The 17,863-nt window shown below is 57.8% G+C and overlaps 6 protein-coding genes across 6 annotated transcripts; 4 read left to right on the top strand and 2 right to left on the bottom strand.

Moving 5' to 3' along the window:
* Positions 1-661: 661 nt before the first annotated feature.
* WHR41_05239 (uncharacterized protein) lies at positions 662-2,491 on the bottom strand (the record flags this gene model as incomplete). The annotated part of the gene is made up of 1 exon (XM_069373844.1): positions 662-2,491. One exon carries the CDS (start codon positions 2,489-2,491, stop codon positions 662-664), a length of 1,830 nt encoding a protein of 609 aa, XP_069229560.1.
* A 2,594-nt stretch (positions 2,492-5,085) lies between these two features.
* WHR41_05238 (uncharacterized protein) lies at positions 5,086-7,564 on the top strand. Its single transcript, XM_069373843.1, has 3 exons — positions 5,086-5,621; positions 5,681-7,280; positions 7,333-7,564. The coding sequence occupies exons 1-3, from the start codon at positions 5,540-5,542 to the stop codon at positions 7,334-7,336; spliced, it is 1,686 nt and encodes a 561-aa protein (XP_069229559.1). The 5' UTR covers positions 5,086-5,539; the 3' UTR covers positions 7,337-7,564.
* A 233-nt stretch (positions 7,565-7,797) lies between these two features.
* On the top strand, positions 7,798-8,535 carry WHR41_05237 (uncharacterized protein; the record flags this gene model as incomplete). Its single annotated transcript, XM_069373842.1, has 1 exon — positions 7,798-8,535. One exon carries the CDS (start codon positions 7,798-7,800, stop codon positions 8,533-8,535), a length of 738 nt encoding a protein of 245 aa, XP_069229552.1.
* A 1,724-nt stretch (positions 8,536-10,259) lies between these two features.
* On the top strand, positions 10,260-12,308 carry WHR41_05236 (uncharacterized protein). The gene is made up of 3 exons (XM_069373841.1): positions 10,260-10,467; positions 10,526-11,383; positions 11,447-12,308. The coding sequence occupies exons 1-3, from the start codon at positions 10,353-10,355 to the stop codon at positions 12,130-12,132; spliced, it is 1,659 nt and encodes a 552-aa protein (XP_069229551.1). The 5' UTR covers positions 10,260-10,352; the 3' UTR covers positions 12,133-12,308.
* WHR41_05235 (uncharacterized protein) lies at positions 12,292-13,371 on the bottom strand (the record flags this gene model as incomplete). Its single annotated transcript, XM_069373840.1, has 1 exon — positions 12,292-13,371. The coding sequence occupies one exon, from the start codon at positions 13,369-13,371 to the stop codon at positions 12,292-12,294; it is 1,080 nt and encodes a 359-aa protein (XP_069229554.1).
* A 2,413-nt stretch (positions 13,372-15,784) lies between these two features.
* On the top strand, positions 15,785-17,401 carry WHR41_05234 (uncharacterized protein; the record flags this gene model as incomplete). The annotated part of the gene is made up of 1 exon (XM_069373839.1): positions 15,785-17,401. One exon carries the CDS (start codon positions 15,785-15,787, stop codon positions 17,399-17,401), a length of 1,617 nt encoding a protein of 538 aa, XP_069229553.1.
* Between the last annotated feature and the right edge of the window lie 462 nt (positions 17,402-17,863).

Raw genomic sequence — 17,863 nt, 5'->3', positions numbered from 1 at the left:
TGGTTAGAGGTGTGCACAGGCAGAGACAAATGTATGGATCGTAGCAGTAGTCTGACGGTTCCTGTACATATACCCTCTATGTAGCCGATATCGTAATCCGTGCTGTCCCTGTGCCCGTTCGGAGACTCCGCGTTTTTTTATTGGCTCGGCTTTACCCGCCGCTAGCTGCGGACTACGTTGTGATGTGACTCCGCTATTCACGTGACCTGATGCCCGGTCTGCGATCTTCATCTCTCCGGCGCTCTGGTCGTCGACGATCTCAGAACTCACGGTGTGGCGGTTCGTTGCTCAGTTCTTGTTGGGGTGATGAGGCTGTCCGCCGGTAACTTTGGGTAGGTAGGGTTAGGGTTGGTGTTATTGAGAGATAGGAATCCCCGATTTGCCTGGGTGTACCTTATGACGGACAGAATCTACTTTGCTGCATTCTTTAAATACTTTTCCTGCATAAAAACGTCAGACTCTTGGTAATTACGCTTTGTATCCTCGATGGTAGTGTCGTCCAGTTGTTTGCTTCGATCGGAACATGATCAACGTAGGCAGCAGCAGGGGGTAGTTGGTTATTTCACACAGAAGTCGAAAGGTTGATCGAAAATACTGCGGAAGATCATACGTACCATAGCTCTCATTATTTTCGTCAGATATTGGTATAATAACTCGCAAATCAAAAGTTGAAATCCTCAAAAATCAGCTCTTTCCCATCCAGCCACCCCATCAGTTGCTTCCGGAACGGCGTCCCAGTACAAAGATAGTACCTTTCCACCGTACCCCCAAGCCCAACATCTTCACTCTTCATCCTCCGCCGCCGCAGCTCGACACCTCCCAACCCCTCCACCCCCACCCCCTCCTCCTCTCCCAAATCCGTCACATAAAGCACCACACCTCGCGCCAGCCCAGGATACTCCCCCAACACCCCCTCCACCAACTTCAAATCCCCCCTCCTCACCGTCCACAGCAACCTCAACCGCCCCAAATCCAACCCCCCCAAACTCGGCAGCAGCGGCGTCACACCCACGCCCGCCGCCACAAACGCCACCGTCTCCCCCTCCCCCTGCAAGACCTCAAACTCGCCCCCGAACCCCTTCACGCCCACCTCCAAATCCACGCGATCGCCCAGCTCGCTGCCCCGGTGCCGGAACAGCTCGCCCGTCACGGCCCCGACGCGCCGCGCCGTGATCTCGAACTCGTCGTCGCGCAGCCTGCGGACCGGGTTGGGCGGCGCGCCGGGCGGCGAGGACACGGTGAAGGTGCGGACGAAGTCGTCGTTGAGGCTGCGCGGGTCGTCGTCGCGCATGTGCGAGTAGCCGATGTCGAGGACGGGGCTGAAGTCGAGCGTCACGTACTGGCCTGCTTTGTGGGTGGCGGGGTTGGAGAGGGCGAAGGTGAAGCGGGAGATGGTGGGGGTTAGGGGCGTTTGGCGGAGCAGTTTGGCGGTGTTGGCGGGGTGGGTGGAGGCGGGGTCAGTTGCGGGGGATTTTTCGGTTGCGAGGCGGCGGACGACGGGGTTGTAGGGGGAGAGTTCGCCCGGGATGCCGCGGAAGGGGAGGGCGGTGGCCACGAAGCGGGCGGCGGTTGTGGTTATTTTGACGGCGAGGTTGGAGCGCGGGAGGAGGGAGGCGGCGGCTGGGCCGACGAGGATGTCGGTTGTGCCGGTGAGGTAGAGCATGTCGCCCGTCTCGTAGTCTGGTACGCATATTCCGAGTAAGGGGTTGACCTTGAGGTTTCCGAGGGTTTGGTAGAGGCGGTTGCCGGAGTATTCTGGGTAGCAAAGTATGGCGCCAGAGGGTTCGTTTGAGACAACTCGAACGAAGCCTGGAGGTCCCCCGCGGTGGTTGGTGTCCATATCCGAGACGTGGTTCGCACTCGATAGGAAGAACATGTCCGCTTTTGCCAACAGATCGATAGCACGTTGTGGAAGTTGCGGCAAATCCGACACCAGCTTCGGATCCGACTCAGCAAGTTCGATCCGCTTCTTGTTGAGATACTTCGGACAATTGCCCATGCTTTGCTCGACCTTCAAGACCAGTTGGACCTCCGCAAAATGCTGCCTGGCATCCGTCGCCTCATCCTCCCTCAAGCTCAGAGCGCCCGCGACCATGCGTGCAAACATCTTGACCCGCTTCCTCGTCTCAAGATCAATCGTCAACCCACTCACCATCCTCCCCACGCCCTCCTCTCGCACAACCGCACCATCAGCCTTACTCCCCACCAGCTCCTCAACAACAGGATCATGCTTGCCCACAACCGGCGTCCGAATGCCAATGACGCCCTGCGCAATAGGCTGCGAGATGCCCTTCTCGCCACCCCAGAGCGTCGTCCACGGGCGGCCTTGCTTGTCCAGCGTGCCGATGGCGATCAAGGGGGCTATTTGCGAGTGGTTTGCCAATTGGGGGGAAAGCGTGGGGACGGTCGGGTTGTCCATGGGAGGGACATTCATCGCTTTCGCCATGGCGAGCTCGCCTTCGTGCCAGGCTAGGTCTTGGTAGAACGCCATGGTGGATTACAGGTTTCGGATGCTAGATTCGGCGGAGTTGACGAGACCGGGCTGATTATTTCTCTAGAGCATTAAGGGGTTGGACGGTGCTGGACCTTAGTATCCCATCGTGTTAGAGGAGACAATGAATTCCGTATCACATGTACGACCAGGAACACGTTCATAGATGCTTCTGCTTACCAATGTTAACGTGATGTGGTCCTCCCGCTTACGCTGCAGGCGAGCCGAGAGCTCTGGTGGATGGCGTGACAAGGAAGCGCTGCGAAAAGTCTATTCTGCATGTAGGTGTTTTGCATCCATCTTGGCTACCATGGAAACAGTAGGCTTGACGTGCACTCAGATGATCTAAGGGCAAAAGATGTTGAGCAAGATCATGGCAAAAGCAAAAGAGATGGTCAATACGAGGGTCGAACTCGCGACCTTGGCGTTATTAGCACCACGCTCTAAACCAACTGAGCTAATCGACCGTTTTGTCAAGGAATTTTGATATATTTTGAGGACTCAAAAAAAATATATAGCTATGTATTTAAGCTGCTCGATCATCAAATGCAACTCGCGGTGTTTCTGGCTCCATTGAATCGTCGCAGACAATACCAGAGCTCTACTTAGTATTCTCGCAATGCTTGTCACGATCAATCAAGATTTGACCATGAAAGAACAGCTCCAAGACGAGTAGTCCTTGAACAGAAATCCCTCAACAAGCTCGCAAGCTGATCATCTACACATCAGCACTTCCACATCTGCATGCTCCTGCCTCACAACGACTACGTTCCCGCCCGATCAAAGACGCCAGCCTTAATGGCAGTGACTATCATCAACTCCATCGGGCATCGCAAAGAGGGTTTCCGCGCAAACGTACCAAAAGGGTATGATCACGTTGCGTGCGTTGCCAACAGTCGGACGAAGTGGTATGGAATTGATCGATGCGTCCCTCTGCGGGAATTCCCTTGACATTTGCGGTCTTGTGCTCTGCTTCTCCTGGGCTCCGGCAGCGACAAGGCTGTGTCGTTGAATGGGTTCGAGAAGAGAAGGTGTTCAGCGCGGGGTGCTGGAAGGAGTGGCTGAGGGGGTGGTCTGGAGGTCATGGTAGCGTGGCATTTTCTGTGAGAGTTCTAGAGATGCTGTTGCAGGCATAGAAGGAGCCTTCCAACAATGCAATCATCTGATCGAGGTGCTACCATCTCCTATGAGTACTTGACCTGAAATGTAGGCCGGAGAAACTGTGATGCTACAGACTCATTCAGTCGCGTCGCGCATTCTTTCGCGTTAACTTGATCTCTTCTGTCTTGACTAATCAAAATTCTTTTCCGAGAATCGCGCGAGACGATCAATACAGGCCGCGGTATGATCGATACCAGCTGGCTCTGGTCATTGCAGTAATTGTTGACGACATCGGCTGGCAGCAAGGGGAGCGGTCAAGACGCAATTTGCAATTCGACTGGCGAAACTAGAGTGTCGGGAATATCAAAGGTACCAAATACCAGGCTGCACGCTGTCCCGGGCGCATGGGACACGTAAGTGAGGCTTTTACGGTCGTACGAACGGTCAGCAAAAAAGCCACCGCCGGGCAGACGGCCGGCTGCGTCGACGACCGAAACGCGCACAGCACAGCGGATCGGCACAAATGCCCCTCGCGACCTTCGCGACGAACGGACAGACAGACAGACAGACAGACAGGAGCGCTAGCAGCTTGAGAGTTCAGAATGACACGACCCGAACCCCCAAGCGATGCGCTCGCAGGACTACTGCAGCTCCAGCGTGGGATAACTAGCAGAAGCAACCCTCCCCCGCGCGTGGTGGCTGTGCTGCAGCGTTGCAGCGCTCGCCCGGCGAGGTGGCCTTCGCGCTCGAGCCGTGCAGGAGGCAGGACGCAGCACGGAGGGCGGCAAGGGAGTGGGGAGAAAGACCGAGATTGCGCGCACACACCCTGCGCAGGAGGGTAGAGTAAGCTTTTTTTTGGCGGGCAGAGTTTCGCGGTCAGGGCGCGTGGACGGCAATTGGATTAGAGTGCGAGTTGGTTTCGTAGGAGGACGGGAAGCGCGTCGAGCGGTGACGACGGAGTCCGGAGGAGACAGCCTAGCCGCTTGACGCTTGACGGGCCGCCTGATGCGATGATGATGATGGGGAAGAGCAACGAAGGAAGGTGACGAGGGCGAGCGCCGAGCGAGTCGCGGACATGGACCACTGTACCTACTGCCGGAGTTGGGGTCGTAGCTAGCCGTCAGGGTCACGGGGAGGGCTGCGGGAATGATGAGGGCAGGGCGGGAGGCAGACTAAAGGCATGACAGAGCCTGCAGGCACACGCAAAAGTCGCAGTGTGGGCTGTGGAGGCCCCGAGCTGGCCCGCTCCCGTCGCTCGTGCGTGCGGCAACGGGAGGGCAGGACCAGAGGTGCGCAGAGAGGCAGAGGCATAGGCAGAGGCAGAGAGGCAGAGAGGCAGAGCCACAGAGCCAAAGCACGCCGCGCGGGCACTCGCGAGGTAGTCGGTACCTCAGGTAGTCTAGTGCGCGCACTCGGTGGAGGCCGGCGCAGCAAGCCAGCACCCGCACCCGCGCACACGCCCACCCAGCCGACGCCCGCCCGTCTCTCTTCTTCCTACACTCACATCCTCTGCACGAGGGGCTGTTGCATTTTGGTTGACTAGCCGTCTGCTCTCGCGGCCATCTACGGCCACCGCCATCCTGGTGGTGTGTCAGGCCTTGCGCTCTCCTCTCTTCGTCTCGCCATCCGCTCTCCGCCTTCATCGCTACGACTAGGTACTCTCCGCTCTCGTCTTGCCTCCAAGCCTCCGCGCTCCCCAACGGCCTTCCTGCATCGGCCATTGCCCGTAGAAGCACCAGCACCACCTCCACCAAAGATACCCGCTTTCGATTCACCTTATGATTGAGACGACACCTTTTCTCTAGCACCAACAAACCCCTTGTTTTATATCTTCACTTCCCTGGACTAGCCGCCGCCGCGTCGTCACCTACCCTGCTTCGGCTCTTGCCCGCAAATCGCGCAAATCCCGCAACCAAGCGGCCTTCCAAGCTCCTCCGCCACCCAGGTATGGTCGTCCGTCCAGATGGCACCAAATGGGCATGCCAATCATGCCTCAAGGGCCACCGCGTGAGCGGATGCACACACACAGGTAATTAACATCATATCATCGTCCTCCTTGCGCCGACCTCACTGACACTGCTCGTCTAGACCGCGAGCTTATCCTCGTCCCGAAGAAGGGCAGACCCGTCACGCAATGCCAACACTGCCGACAAGAGCGCAAGAAGAGGTCCGCGCATGTCCGCTGTGACTGTGGCGAGGCCGAGAAACCCCATCACCCCAAGGAGAAGTGCATACACCTTCGTGAGGCCGAGGAGAAGGCCAAAGCCGGCGGATTTTTCGACGACTCCCACGATGAGAAGGACCCGGTGCACCTTGCCGCCATCAACGAAATGCAAGGCTGCTGCTGTCCGCACGGAGGCAAGTGCTCATGCGCTCTGGTCAAGAAGGAAGACGCCCACGATGGAAGCCCGCCGCATGGCAAGCCTGCAGTCCACAAGCCACGCCTTGAGTCGCACAAGTCCGAAGGATCAATTACAGTATTCGCAAATGGCCACCACAAGCCTGTTCATCGCAAGAATCACGCTGCTCACGAGTGCGGCATGCCATACAAGATGCCCATGTCCAGATACAAGCAGGATCACGGAATTTCGAAGAACGCTCGGAGGTCCATGGACAACCTGTCGCTCAACACGCAGGGCCTGAACGGCAACTCTGCGATGCCGCCGATGCCACTGTTCAACACAGCAAGGCGCCTGTCCAAATCCGAGCAGACCTCGCCAAGAATGAGGCCCAACCTCTTCGGAAACTTCCAGGGCATGTCGGACAGCCAACTCGCGACCCTCGATTTTGCGGGCCTCGATTCGGTCAGGACCAACGATACCATGCACTCCGCCACGAGCGAGTCTGCGTTGCAGCCTATGGAGTCCATGGCAGAGGTTGCCGAGAACAACTTCTTCGAGCCGTGGTCTGCTTTCCCTTCAAGCGACTCTCAGGGCATGCCGAACAACAATCCTTTTGGTGTCTGGCCGACGACCAACGATGTGTCTGGTTTGACTCAGCCTGCTTTGACGGCCGCTTCGTCCGGCACGCAGTCCGAAGTGGACGAGATCCCTGTGATGGAAGACGTCTTCGGATCCGGCATGCCCAGCATTCAAGAAGATGTCGGCAACATCAATGTTATGAATCCTGAGACGACCAACCAAGTCAACAGACGCAGTCTCCCTCCCAACTTCTTTGGCAACACCGACTTTTCCACGAATGGTCTCAACACCGAATGGGCTGCTCAATTCACCAACCCGTACAACACTGGGAATGGAAAGATGAAGACTGCAGAGATGGCCCAGTCTCCCATGTTCGACAGCAACGCTTGGCAGATGCCTGTGTCGCAGCCGGTCACCTCTGCGCCGCCGCGCTCGACCACCGACCTCCCTTTCGACTCCAACGCCAGGTCAATACCTCAGTCCACCGGCACAGCGACTCCCCCTGACGACATCATGCGTTCGCTGTTTCCGGAGATGGACTTCGACAACACCAACTTTGGGGCAGAATCAGCGTACAAGCAAGGCGTTCAAACTTCGGCACCGACTGCCAACGGCGTTGAACTTGAGACTCTGAACGACCAAGACATGACTTTCGCAACCCAATCGTGGACTGATGGCTCGCTCAGCGTGCCTAATGACCCGTTCGCTTCACCTTACGCCTTTCCTGATGATTTCACAAGCCAGGGCTACTCTGCTGGCTGGAACCAGTATGTTGGGTCACCTCGAATTCTCAATGATATGAGCTAACAGATGCCGTAGATAACCATCAGGTTGGGCGTGGTGTCGCCCGCTTCTCCTATCGAGTCAGCGCGAGAGGCATTCTGTTTTGTGATTTGGACGCTACGTGTTTGTTGGCGTTCAGTGTGTTCCTTGCCCAATGGTATTGGGTCACGATCCTTAACTCGCCTCTGGCGAATGACGTTGGTCTTGCGGCTTTGTTGGGCTCTGCTACGGGTAGACAGAATTGAAATGTGACACGACTTTCACTTTACTCTTGAGATCCACAACGCAGTGCTTGTTCGATCGATGGCTTGCTTACCTTTTTGCTTGGCATCTCCATGTTCTCCCCAGCTCCAAACTTCCATGAATCCACTCGCCCCATACCTGCTGCGTTGCTTGCCCCACGTCATACCGTGAACCTCACCTCACTTCATCGATCCCACTCCGTTTCCTCCCAACTCACCTGCCACATAAAACAATTCACCCCCACCCACCGCCACCACCATGCCCCCCTCCAAACGCGGCCTCGCCTGGCCCGTCGAAAACACCGACCCCGTCTTCCCCTTCACAAAGCCCGGCTCCAAAATCTCCTGGCTCTACAACTGGTCCCCCAACCCCACCCCCGGCGCCGCCTCCCTCGCCTTCATCCCCATGCAATGGAACGCCGTCGGCGCCCCCGACCTCCCATCAAAAATAACCTCCACCTCCACCCTCCTCGCCTTCAACGAGCCCGAGCTCCCAGACCAAGCAAACATGCCCGCCGCCGCCGCCGCAGAAACCTGGCTCCAGCACATCCAGCCCCTGCGCCAGCGCGGCCTCCTCCGCGCCGGCTCCCCCGCCATCTCCTCCGCGCCGCACGCCGTCCCCTGGCTGCTGGATTTTCTGCAGCGCATCCGCGCGGCCGGCTCCGACGTCGATTTCTACTGCCTGCACTGGTACGGCGCCTCGCTGGGGGGGTTCTACGATTACATCTGGAGCAGCTATTATCAGTTGGGAGCTGATAAGCCGGCGTGGATCACGGAGTTCGCGGCGACGAATTGGGATGCTGCGCGGCCGCTGCCGGTTGCGGAGGTGGAGGGGTTTGCGCGCGAGAGCTGGAAGTATTTGGACGGGCTGGAGTGGGTGGAGAGGTATGCTTGGTTTGGGGCGATGAGGGATTGTGGGGCTGTGGGGGGCGGGGCGGCGTTGATTGCGCGGGAGGGGGGGTTGACGGCTTTGGGGAGGGCGTATAGGGATGGGTGATTAGGGGGAGGGAGGGGGCTGGGGGGTTGGAGCGGTTTGGTTGAGAGGGGTGGGATTTGCTCTGTGTTGTGGGTGGTGAGTGGAGGGGTGGGGAAGTAGGGAGGGAGGGACTGGTGGGGGTCGGTGATCTCGTGGGACTCTCGAGACGCGGTGTGGGGGAGGTTGGTATGAGCGTGCAGAGAAGCGTGGTGTTGATGGTGGTGAGAATTTCGATCTTCGTAGGTTGCCATACTCTCGTGTCACGAGAAGAGCCGATACGAGCGTTCAGAGAAGGACAACAATGACGAAGAGAAATCCCACCTACCTGCACTGCCATACTATCCTTATTAAGTGAGCATTCGATACGAGCGGACAGAGAATGATGAGAATGGCCAAAAATTGCATCTCCCTAGGTTGCCACACCCTTATATTCCGAGGATAATCGATACGAGCATATAGAGAAAGAAGACGGTCAGCGCTTCCATCCCCGTGGGCCGTCATACTCTCCTATCACGAGGACAGTCGCTACGAGCATCAAGAATATGATCATGATTATGGTAAGAGGTTCACCTCGGTAGATCGTCATATTCTCTTCTCACGAGGAGAGTCCATACCAATGTACACAGTATGACGAGAAAGAGAGCTTCTATTTCCACAGCATTTCTTCTGTTGCTCTCATGAGGCGGGATGATACGGGCTTAGAGAAAATGAAGGCTTCGGAGAGCCAGCATTGTTGCCGCGTGGTGATTCAACGCTTCCTTCTTCTTGGACTGCTGCTCGCTGATAGCATGAGAGGCGAGGGTAGGAGCGTTGATTCTTGTGTGATCGAGGGAGCGTTCAGGGATCAACAACGCAAGCAAAGAACTTCTATCTCCGTGTGCTGCTTTACTTCCCTGCTGCGAGGAGGGAAGATACGAGCACATGGAGAAAGGTGTGATGAGTAAAGCTCCCAGCTGCATCGAAAATCCTCTTCTCCGGTTATGACGAGGGAAGATATGAGCTTAGAAAATGTATCGAGTTTGGAGAGTCGGTCTGGTAGTTACGTGAGAAGACACCAGTCTCTTCTCCGAAAACGAATGCTCGTTTGTAGTATGATACGCGAAGATAGGAGCATAGAGTCTTGTGGGATCGTGGGAGCTCTCGCGGGAAAAAGAAACGAGATTGCTCCTCTCTCAATGGCGCGCAGCCCATGTTTCTGTCACGACGAAGGTTGACAGCAGCACAAGGGGGATTAACGATATCGAGAGCTGGAAGGTCGTGTGATCCTTCAACTATCGTTAGATCGTTAAGACTCACATATTGTATGTCGATTTCGGGCCTCTCACAGCATCCTGGACAGGCCTGTTCCGCAGGTCTAAACGTGATCCAAATAATTTGTCTCTCCGCGGCGCGACTGCTTGTGAAAAAGCCAGAGCCGATGGTAGCAGCTGTTGCTGCCGCCACGAGCATTGCTGTCTCTGTGTGGCACAATGAAAGACATGCGAATGCCCTCAGTGGGAGGAGGATGATGTTTTCGATTTCAACGAAGAGATCGCTGAACACATTCCTCTGGGGTTTGGTTTCTGGAACGCTGCTGAGTGATAGCTCCTTTGACTTGGATCCATCGAAACTTGATGATTGGATCGCTGGTACGAACGAACCCTTAGATCGCCATCGACAAGCGTTTTGCCACTTCCGACGCCAAGCCCTTTCTGGCAGTGGAGGATTCTTTAGCAGTGCCGTCCGCGTGGAGTAAAACATCCACTGTCAAGGGCAAGCGGCCCGATAAGTTCCTGGGTACATGAACAAGTAAACTTCGCAGCTCTGCCTTCCTTCGTTCTGTGTAGACACAATTCGTCATGCGTAGAACCGCCGGCCTGCTTTCTGCGCTGGCAGCTGGGCACGCGGTCCTAGCCCAGAACGACTCGCGGGTGGATCTCTTGACAGACATTGATATCATTTCTCGATATTGGGGTTCGTGCAAATGATAGGCACTCGCCAAAAACAATCGCTGATCGACTGATGATTGCAGGCCAAATTTCTCCCTACCGCGACAACGCAGCAGACGTCTTCGGCGTCTCCGACATCGGCCTCCCGGACGGCTGCCAGATCGAACAAGCACACACGCTCCAACGACACGCAGACCGACTACCGGGCGACTGGGCAGACGATGGACCTAACAGTGAAAGGTTCGCGGAGAAAGTCTCCAACCACACGAAACAATTCCCTGATGAAGGTTTCAAGGGTCCCCTGGCCTTCCTGAACAGCTACAGGTACCAGTTGGGCAACGACTACCTGACTGGCAAAGGTGCCGCTACGGAGTTCCAGGCTGGCGTATCCTTCTGGAATCAATATGGCCGTATCTTGTATGATGCCTCTCTCGGCCAGCTGCAGTATAATGGATCCTACTCCAACGGCACTCAACGCCCAAAGCCCGTCCTCAGAACAACCAACCAGTCACGCATGCAAAACTCTCAGATCAACTGGGCGCTCGGTTTCTTCGGCGTCTCCTACTACGAAACTCCCGACCCCATGCTAGGCTTCTGCACCGACGGCTCTCTCTTCGACACGGTCGTCATCCCCGAAGGCGAGAACAAGAACAACACCCTCGCCGCCTACGACGCCTGCTTCGCAGACCAAGTCTACGGCATCGGCGACATTGGCGACAACGACCGCATCGCGCACTGGACACCCCTTTACCTCGCCGACGCCACGGCGCGACTCCAGCAATACGCTCCCGAGGGCTTCCAGTTCACCGTCAACGACACCTACGCCATGCAGTCCACCTGCGCGTACGAAATCGCCTACATCGCCTCCTCAGACCTCTGCGGCCTCTTCACCGAAGCCGAATGGGCCGGTTTCGAGCACGCCCAGGGAATCGGATACTACTGTAAGCCCTCCCTAAACTTGAAAGCAGCAACGAATACAAGATCGCAACACTAACACCTCCAAGACGACTACGGCGCCGGAAACCCCACCGGCCGCGCCCAAGGCCTCGGCTATGCTCAAGAACTCCTCTCGCGCTTGCTCAACCAACCCCTCACCACCAGCAACAGCAGCGCCAACAGCACCCTCGACAGCTCTCCCGAGACCTTCCCCCTCGGCGCGCCCTTCTACGCCGACTTCACGCACGACGACATCATCATCTCCGTCCTGGCCGCGCTGAGCGTCGACTACTTCCGCGACGCGCCTAGTCTGCGCGAACTCCCGCTGGACCCCGAGAGGCGGTTCCGGATGTCGCGCATCACGCCGTTCGGCGCGAAATTGGTGACTGAAGTCATCGGCTGCGCGGATCCTAACCCCTCGCCCGTTCGCGAGAGCAGGACGTTCTACTACCCCTCGCAATACGGCTACGACGCCAGCAATGCTCCGCACAAGTTCGTCCGCATGCGGTTGAACAATGGCCTCGTGCCGCTGGATTCGATCCGGGGCGGTCGCTGTGAAGGTCGCTCGGACGGAATGTGCGAGCTGAGCGATTTTGTCGCGAGCCAGGCTGGGGCGGAGGAGTTGGCGAACTACAATTTTGCGTGCTTCGCTAATTACACTTTGAGCGAGCCGCTGGATGGGCACGATTATGATGGGAGGGTGGATGAGAGTACGCCGGGGGTTGTTGTGCATCCTGGGCGTTTGGATGAGTAGGATGGGAAAGCGCTTGTCTGATTAGATGGTGGCAATGTCGTTTGGTAGAGAAGATGGACCGGACCAGACCAGATAGACCATAGACGCGAAAAAGACAGACCGCAAGGCGACTTAGCTTCGTACATCATTCAAAAACAGATATCAAGCTTCTGAAACAACTCAGGGTATCCGATCAACCCTACCAATCGCCTCCGCCCTGCTTGCATTCAACTCGCCCCTCTTAGCCACACTCCTCTGATAAAGCGACCTCCTCAACCGATTAACGCTCCCAAGCGGCCTATGCGCCTCCAGCCCAAACCACGGATTGAGCTTCACGCCCTCCTCCCAAAACACCCTCCGCCGCGCGTCGAAAACATCCTGGCCCCGCGGCAGCACGACGCGCCCGACCGTCTCGAACGGGAACCTCTCCTGATCCCACTCCACGGAGCAGTCCTCGACGCTCTGCGCGCCCAGGTCGCGCAGCATCTGCACGCGGAAATCGAACTCCGCGTCGTGGCTGCGGAAGTGCTCGCGCAGCCACGCGCTGTGCTGCTCCGGGTCCGCGTCCGCCGTGATCTGGCAGAGCGCCAGCTCGCGCTGCGTTTTGCCCACGGGGAAGAGGGCGTATTTTGCGACGTACGGGCCCCAGCGGAAGGCTGATTGGGAGTACATCGTGTAGGAGAGGAAGTGGCGGTTGGGCAGGGAGGCGGGCGCGAACTGCAGGTCGGAGTCCGGGCGCTGTTTGAGCGCTTCTTCGAGCCCGGGGCCGTCGGAGAAGTGCTGCTCGCGGAGGGAGATGATTTCGAGGCAGGTGGGGAGGTCGCGGAGTTCGATGATCGGTGCGTTGTTGAAGGTGAAGTCGTGCGAGTGGCTGGTGGCGCCGGCGGGGTCCATGAAGTCTCCTTCGGCGCCGGGGACGCCGAAGACTTTCATGCCGCAGCCGCGGGGGCCGGGGGCGCGGTCGTCTTGGAGGAAGGTGGGTTCGTTGGCGAAGCGGATGGCGATGTCGTGGGTTTGCGGGCCGTGGGAGAAGAGGCCTTGGGCGAGGTGGTCCGGGAGATCGGGGGAGACGGTGAGGGTGCCTTTGGCGACCGCTTGGGTCTTGACGTGCGTGCCGCGGAAGCCGTGGCGGTGGCAGGTGAAGTTCTTCTGCTGCATGCGGTTGATGAGGCCGTGGAGTTTGTGGATTTGCTCGGATTCATTGGGGATTTCGGGCTCGACTCCGGGGGCGTCGTAGCGGATGAGGTCGTCTGTTGACATTTTGGGGGAGGTCGTGAGGTTGCGTTTGATCGATTGGTCTTGTTGCTTTGTACTACCTTTTTTTTTAGGTGATTTGTGACCTTGGTGTTTTCGTCTGGCCTCGCGATGTGCAGATGGAGCATTACGCCATAGCGTGGCGATTGGTTAACGGGGTCAACTAAGCTGGCCATGATCTCATTGCTCGTCAGGTGGAGGATGGAGTGCATTGCGGAGATAGAGGAAATGGAATCACGTTGGAGTCGCGAGCGACTGACCTTCCGTGACAGTATACAAAGTTCGTTCTGCATACTTTCAGTACATTGTACGAAATACGGGTTACCTTGATATTGCGACCGGGAGACAGGCTGTATCGTCGACAAGTGCCGCGCCACAGCGATGACTGAGCAGCGTCGAAAGTGGACATGTTCCAAGGAATGAAGCCCGTACAGGATTCAGTAGATTCCGCGGCGGGCAAGAAGAGTTCTTGCAGCATGGCTGGTATCGTGCAGTGATCGCGGTGAGCGATTGACATGTCAGTCCGATATGCCGTGACATACCGCCAGTATCCACTCCCAGCCATTCCGAACCGAACATCTTGAGCGCCCGCGGAGGCAATTACACGAATGTCGGTCCGCGGAGTGCCAGTGGCGATGTTACCGTTTCCGCCAGAAATCATACGGGAAATGACTGCATTTGTCGTGGCGAGACATGCAAAATTGCGACGGTTCGCCACCGGTTTGTCTTGGAGAGCACGTGGAGAAGGTCCTCAGGCAGGAATCTGCGGGTGCAGATCAGACTCAGCTCGGGTATCGGATCCGGTGGACAAGCTCTGCGGAGGCGGTAGGGCGGTCTTGTCGTGCCATGAATCGCGCCGGACAGAAATAGCGGTGCCCGGTGCGAGGTTGGCACTTGGCCTTGTGACCGAGTGACATCTGCCAAACTGCTTGTGCATACGAACGTGGTATGTCGGGTTGTTGCTAGGCTGGTTGGCACGAGTTGGCGCGCCAGCAATGGTTGCATGCATCATCATTTACCATGGCCGTCCATCCCCAGCCTTGCCGTATCCACGCAACACACGGCGAGCAGGGATGCTGCGGGCAGAGAAGCCTCCACACACCTGCAGACCGCAAGCGCGAGGTGGAGCGCGGCAGTGTTGTTCAGGCGACTGTGAGGTCGCCAAGGTAGCCGCGGTGGCTGAACTGCATGGAGGGCAATCAGAGTTTCCAAGTCGCGTGTAGCGTTCCTTTGACGTCTGAAGGGCAGCGCATAGTCGCATCGGCGGCGTCTTGGGAGGCGAAGACGGGCTGTCGGCTGTGATAGGCGCGGCGGAGGGGCGAAGTGGACGATTTAATTTCGAGCGCCGGACGTGCCCGCGAACACCTCCTGAGACAGCAGCGCGCCCGGCGTTGGCAGATGAGAGCAACACTGACCGGCGCATACAACGACACAACCACGCGCGCATGCGACAGACGTCAACAGCATGAGTACAGACAGTATGAACCAGTTGAGCTTATCTGCCGCGGTGGCTGGTCTTCTCCGCGCGCGTCGAGTCTATCTGCTGCTGTTCCCGCGGTGACAGCCCTAGGAAGCCGGCTGTGCTGCAGGCACCCGCCCTCGTCCCGCTCGTAAGGATGCCCGACCCATGTCGCCGCCGCAGACGATCCTCGCGCCGTGAGATTTCCCTCGCCTGTCCTGACGACTCGCGTGGCCGCCGGCGTGCATGGTTTAATGAAAGCGAAAATCGGATCACCGCGCCCAAATCTCAAACAACCCAGGGTGCGCCCGCCGTTCCCGCGCGCCCGTTCGCACTCTCATCACCTGCTGTGCGCCGCGGTCGCCATACTCGAGCCGTTACTATCGCGACGGAAAGAAGCGTGCTGCCGCTCCGGTACATTTCATGTCTCCACTCACGCTGTGGCGACATCGCACAGATTACGCTTTCGGCTCTGGTAAAGCGCAAGGCTGGTTGTCGGGTCGTTGCTGTTCGCGCGCAGGGCGACCGCTAGGCTACTCTTACCCGTGGTGGGTGGTTGGTGCGCTCCGCAATGAAGTCCCGTCATTCGTCAACGGTCCACACAACGGACCCCCGGCCAAGAAGGCCGGCGCTGTCATTAGGTGCCATCCCTGCTGCAGCGGTGCCATCATGGCTCGGTGAGGTGGGCTCCGAGGATGGGCCCTTTAATTACACAGGTACTTAGGAGGTTTCAACGCCTACCCGACCACGGACGATCACTCGCCCTACATCTTCTCTACCGTTGCGCTTCCCTGCTTGCAACCTTCACCCATCTCCAACCTCTTCTCCAAGGCGACTCTTGACCCGGGTCATCCTTGAACAATCGATCTATTCCAACTACAGTCTTTCTCTTGGGTCGTTTTTGTTCCTTCCATCGATTAATTCTTCCCTCCCACCTTTTACCCCTCCAACACCGCAATCATGGGTGACTGCGCGGCTATCTGCAACAACTTCACTCCGAGCAACTGGGCTCTCAATGGCATGGCATGCGTCTCCCACGCTGCCGGCACCGCCGTCGACACTCCCAATGGTCAGGCCAACGCCCAGTGTGGCGACTCCTTCACCCCCGAGATCGACATCTGCCAGGTTTCCATGAACGTCCAGACCAGCGGCAGCTCGGAGACCTACATGGAGGTCTGGCTTCCCTCCAGCGACAACTACAATGGCCGCACCATGAGCACCGACAACGGCGGTGTGAACGGATGCGTCCACTACGTCGATATGAGCTACGTTTCCGGCATGGGTTTCGCCGCCATCGGTGACAACGCTGGCCATAACGGTTCTTCCTTCGACGGCACCTGGATGCTCAACGCCAACGAGAAGATCGTCGACTGGGCCGACCGCGCTCGTCACGCCTCCGTCGAGATCGGCAAGGAGGTCGTCTCTCAATACTACGGTAACGACGCCGCCTACTCCTACTACATCGGTTGCTCCGCTGGTGGCCAGCAGGGTCTTCACTCTGCCATGTACCACCCTGACGACTTCGACGGTATCATCTCTGGCGCGCCCTCCAACGACTTCCAGAACCTGCAGGGCTGGAGCGCCCGCTTCATTCAGCTGACTGGAACCTCCGGCGACGACACCTTCCTGACCAAGGACCAGTGGATCCTCGTGCAGTCCCAGATCGAGGAGGAGTGCGACGAGGCCCTTGACGGCGTCGCCGACGGCATTCTCGAGGACCCGACCATCTGCAACTTCAACGCCAGCGCCCTGAACTGCGACGTCAACGACGACTCCCGCTGTCTGACCGCCACCCAGGTCACCACCGTCGAGAAGGTCTTCACCCCGCTCTTCAACACCGACGGCCAGCTTCTCTACCCGGCCCTCCTCCCCGGCTCGCAAGTCGACGCCTTCTCGCTCGGCCAGCTCTCCGGCAACGTCCAGGGCATCGCCCGCGACTTCTTCCGCGCCGTGCACAACGACTCCAGCTTCGACGTCACCACCGTCGGCCAGGCCGACTACCGCGACGCCCTCAACCTCGACCAGCAGATGGGCTACCCCTCCTCCTTCAACGCCGACCTGTCCGGCTTCCGCAACTCCAACGGCAAGATGATCCTCTACCACGGCCTCGCGGACCCGCTCACCTCCGGCGCCAACTCCCAGCGCTTCTACCTCAAGGTCGCCGACCGCATGGGCCTCGACCACACCGAGATCGACTCCTTCATGCGCTACTTCCGCATCTCGGGCATGGCGCACTGCGGCGTCGGCGGCATCGCCGGCGCGGGCGCCTGGATGTTCGGCCAGAACAAGGCCGCCTCCGACGCCAACACCAACATCGTCAACTCGCTCGTCGACTGGGTCGAGAACTCCAACGCCCCGGACACCCTCGAGGGCACCAAGTTCTGGTGGGACGAGCCCGCCAACGGCATCCAGTTCACCCGCAACCACTGCCGCTTCCCCTACCGCAACACCTTCACCGGCAACGGCGACGGCTCCGACCCCGCCGACTGGCGCTGCGAGATGATCGATGACTGGAGGGAGTGCGGCGTCGATGTCATGCCCAGGCTGTGCAATGCCGATGGCACTTTCGGCTACTAAGCAATCGGTAACGAGGACGCTTGAGTTTTCCTTTTTGTCTAATGGTGGAGGAGAGAGAGGAGAGGTTCATTTCGTAAAGCAAGAGAGGGAGCTCGGGAAAGTGGACAAGAAGCATCTCCTTGCGGACAAGCATCTTTTTGTTGTTGTCGTCTCTTATTTATCTATATCCCCTTATTTCTGTCATGCCTTCGACGATAGGTAGCAATTTTTGAAAGGATCTTGATCACATTTGTTTGTCCCAACAGTTTCTCCTCTGGTCTCAGAACGAAGTAGTCCATGTATCAGCCCTGGGCTGCACGCTGCCTTTGGCAAATGTGATCTGGTGAGAGTTAGGGAATCACCATCGTAGTCCGGCTTTCAGCAGGCGTCCAACGCGGTGCATCGCAAAATGGATCATGAAGCGTAAGCATAGCCGGTGCAGATTCGAAACTGGTAACAACCAGCAGCGCTGCAGGAAATCCA

The sequence above is a fragment of the Cladosporium halotolerans genome (genome assembly GCF_011745625.1).
Source record: "Cladosporium halotolerans strain TM138-S3 chromosome Unknown Sca14, whole genome shotgun sequence".
NCBI lineage: Eukaryota > Fungi > Ascomycota > Dothideomycetes > Cladosporiales > Cladosporiaceae > Cladosporium > Cladosporium halotolerans.
The sequence above is the reverse complement of the archived record's forward strand: the minus strand, read 5'-3'. Positions and strand labels throughout refer to the sequence as shown.

Bases quoted from the DNA above. Each gene is read 5' to 3' on its own strand.
- WHR41_05238 (XM_069373843.1), top strand. From the start codon at position 5,540: ATGGTCGTCCGTCCAGATGGCACCAAATGGGCATGCCAATCATGCCTC. The intron at 5,622-5,680 runs GTAATTAACATC...CTGCTCGTCTAG, and splicing joins GAGCGGATGCACACACACAG to ACCGCGAGCTTATCCTCGTC.
- WHR41_05236 (XM_069373841.1), top strand. From the start codon at position 10,353: ATGCGTAGAACCGCCGGCCTGCTTTCTGCGCTGGCAGCTGGGCACGCG. The intron at 10,468-10,525 runs GTTCGTGCAAAT...TGATGATTGCAG, and splicing joins TATCATTTCTCGATATTGGG to GCCAAATTTCTCCCTACCGC. The intron at 11,384-11,446 runs GTAAGCCCTCCC...AACACCTCCAAG, and splicing joins CCAGGGAATCGGATACTACT to ACGACTACGGCGCCGGAAAC.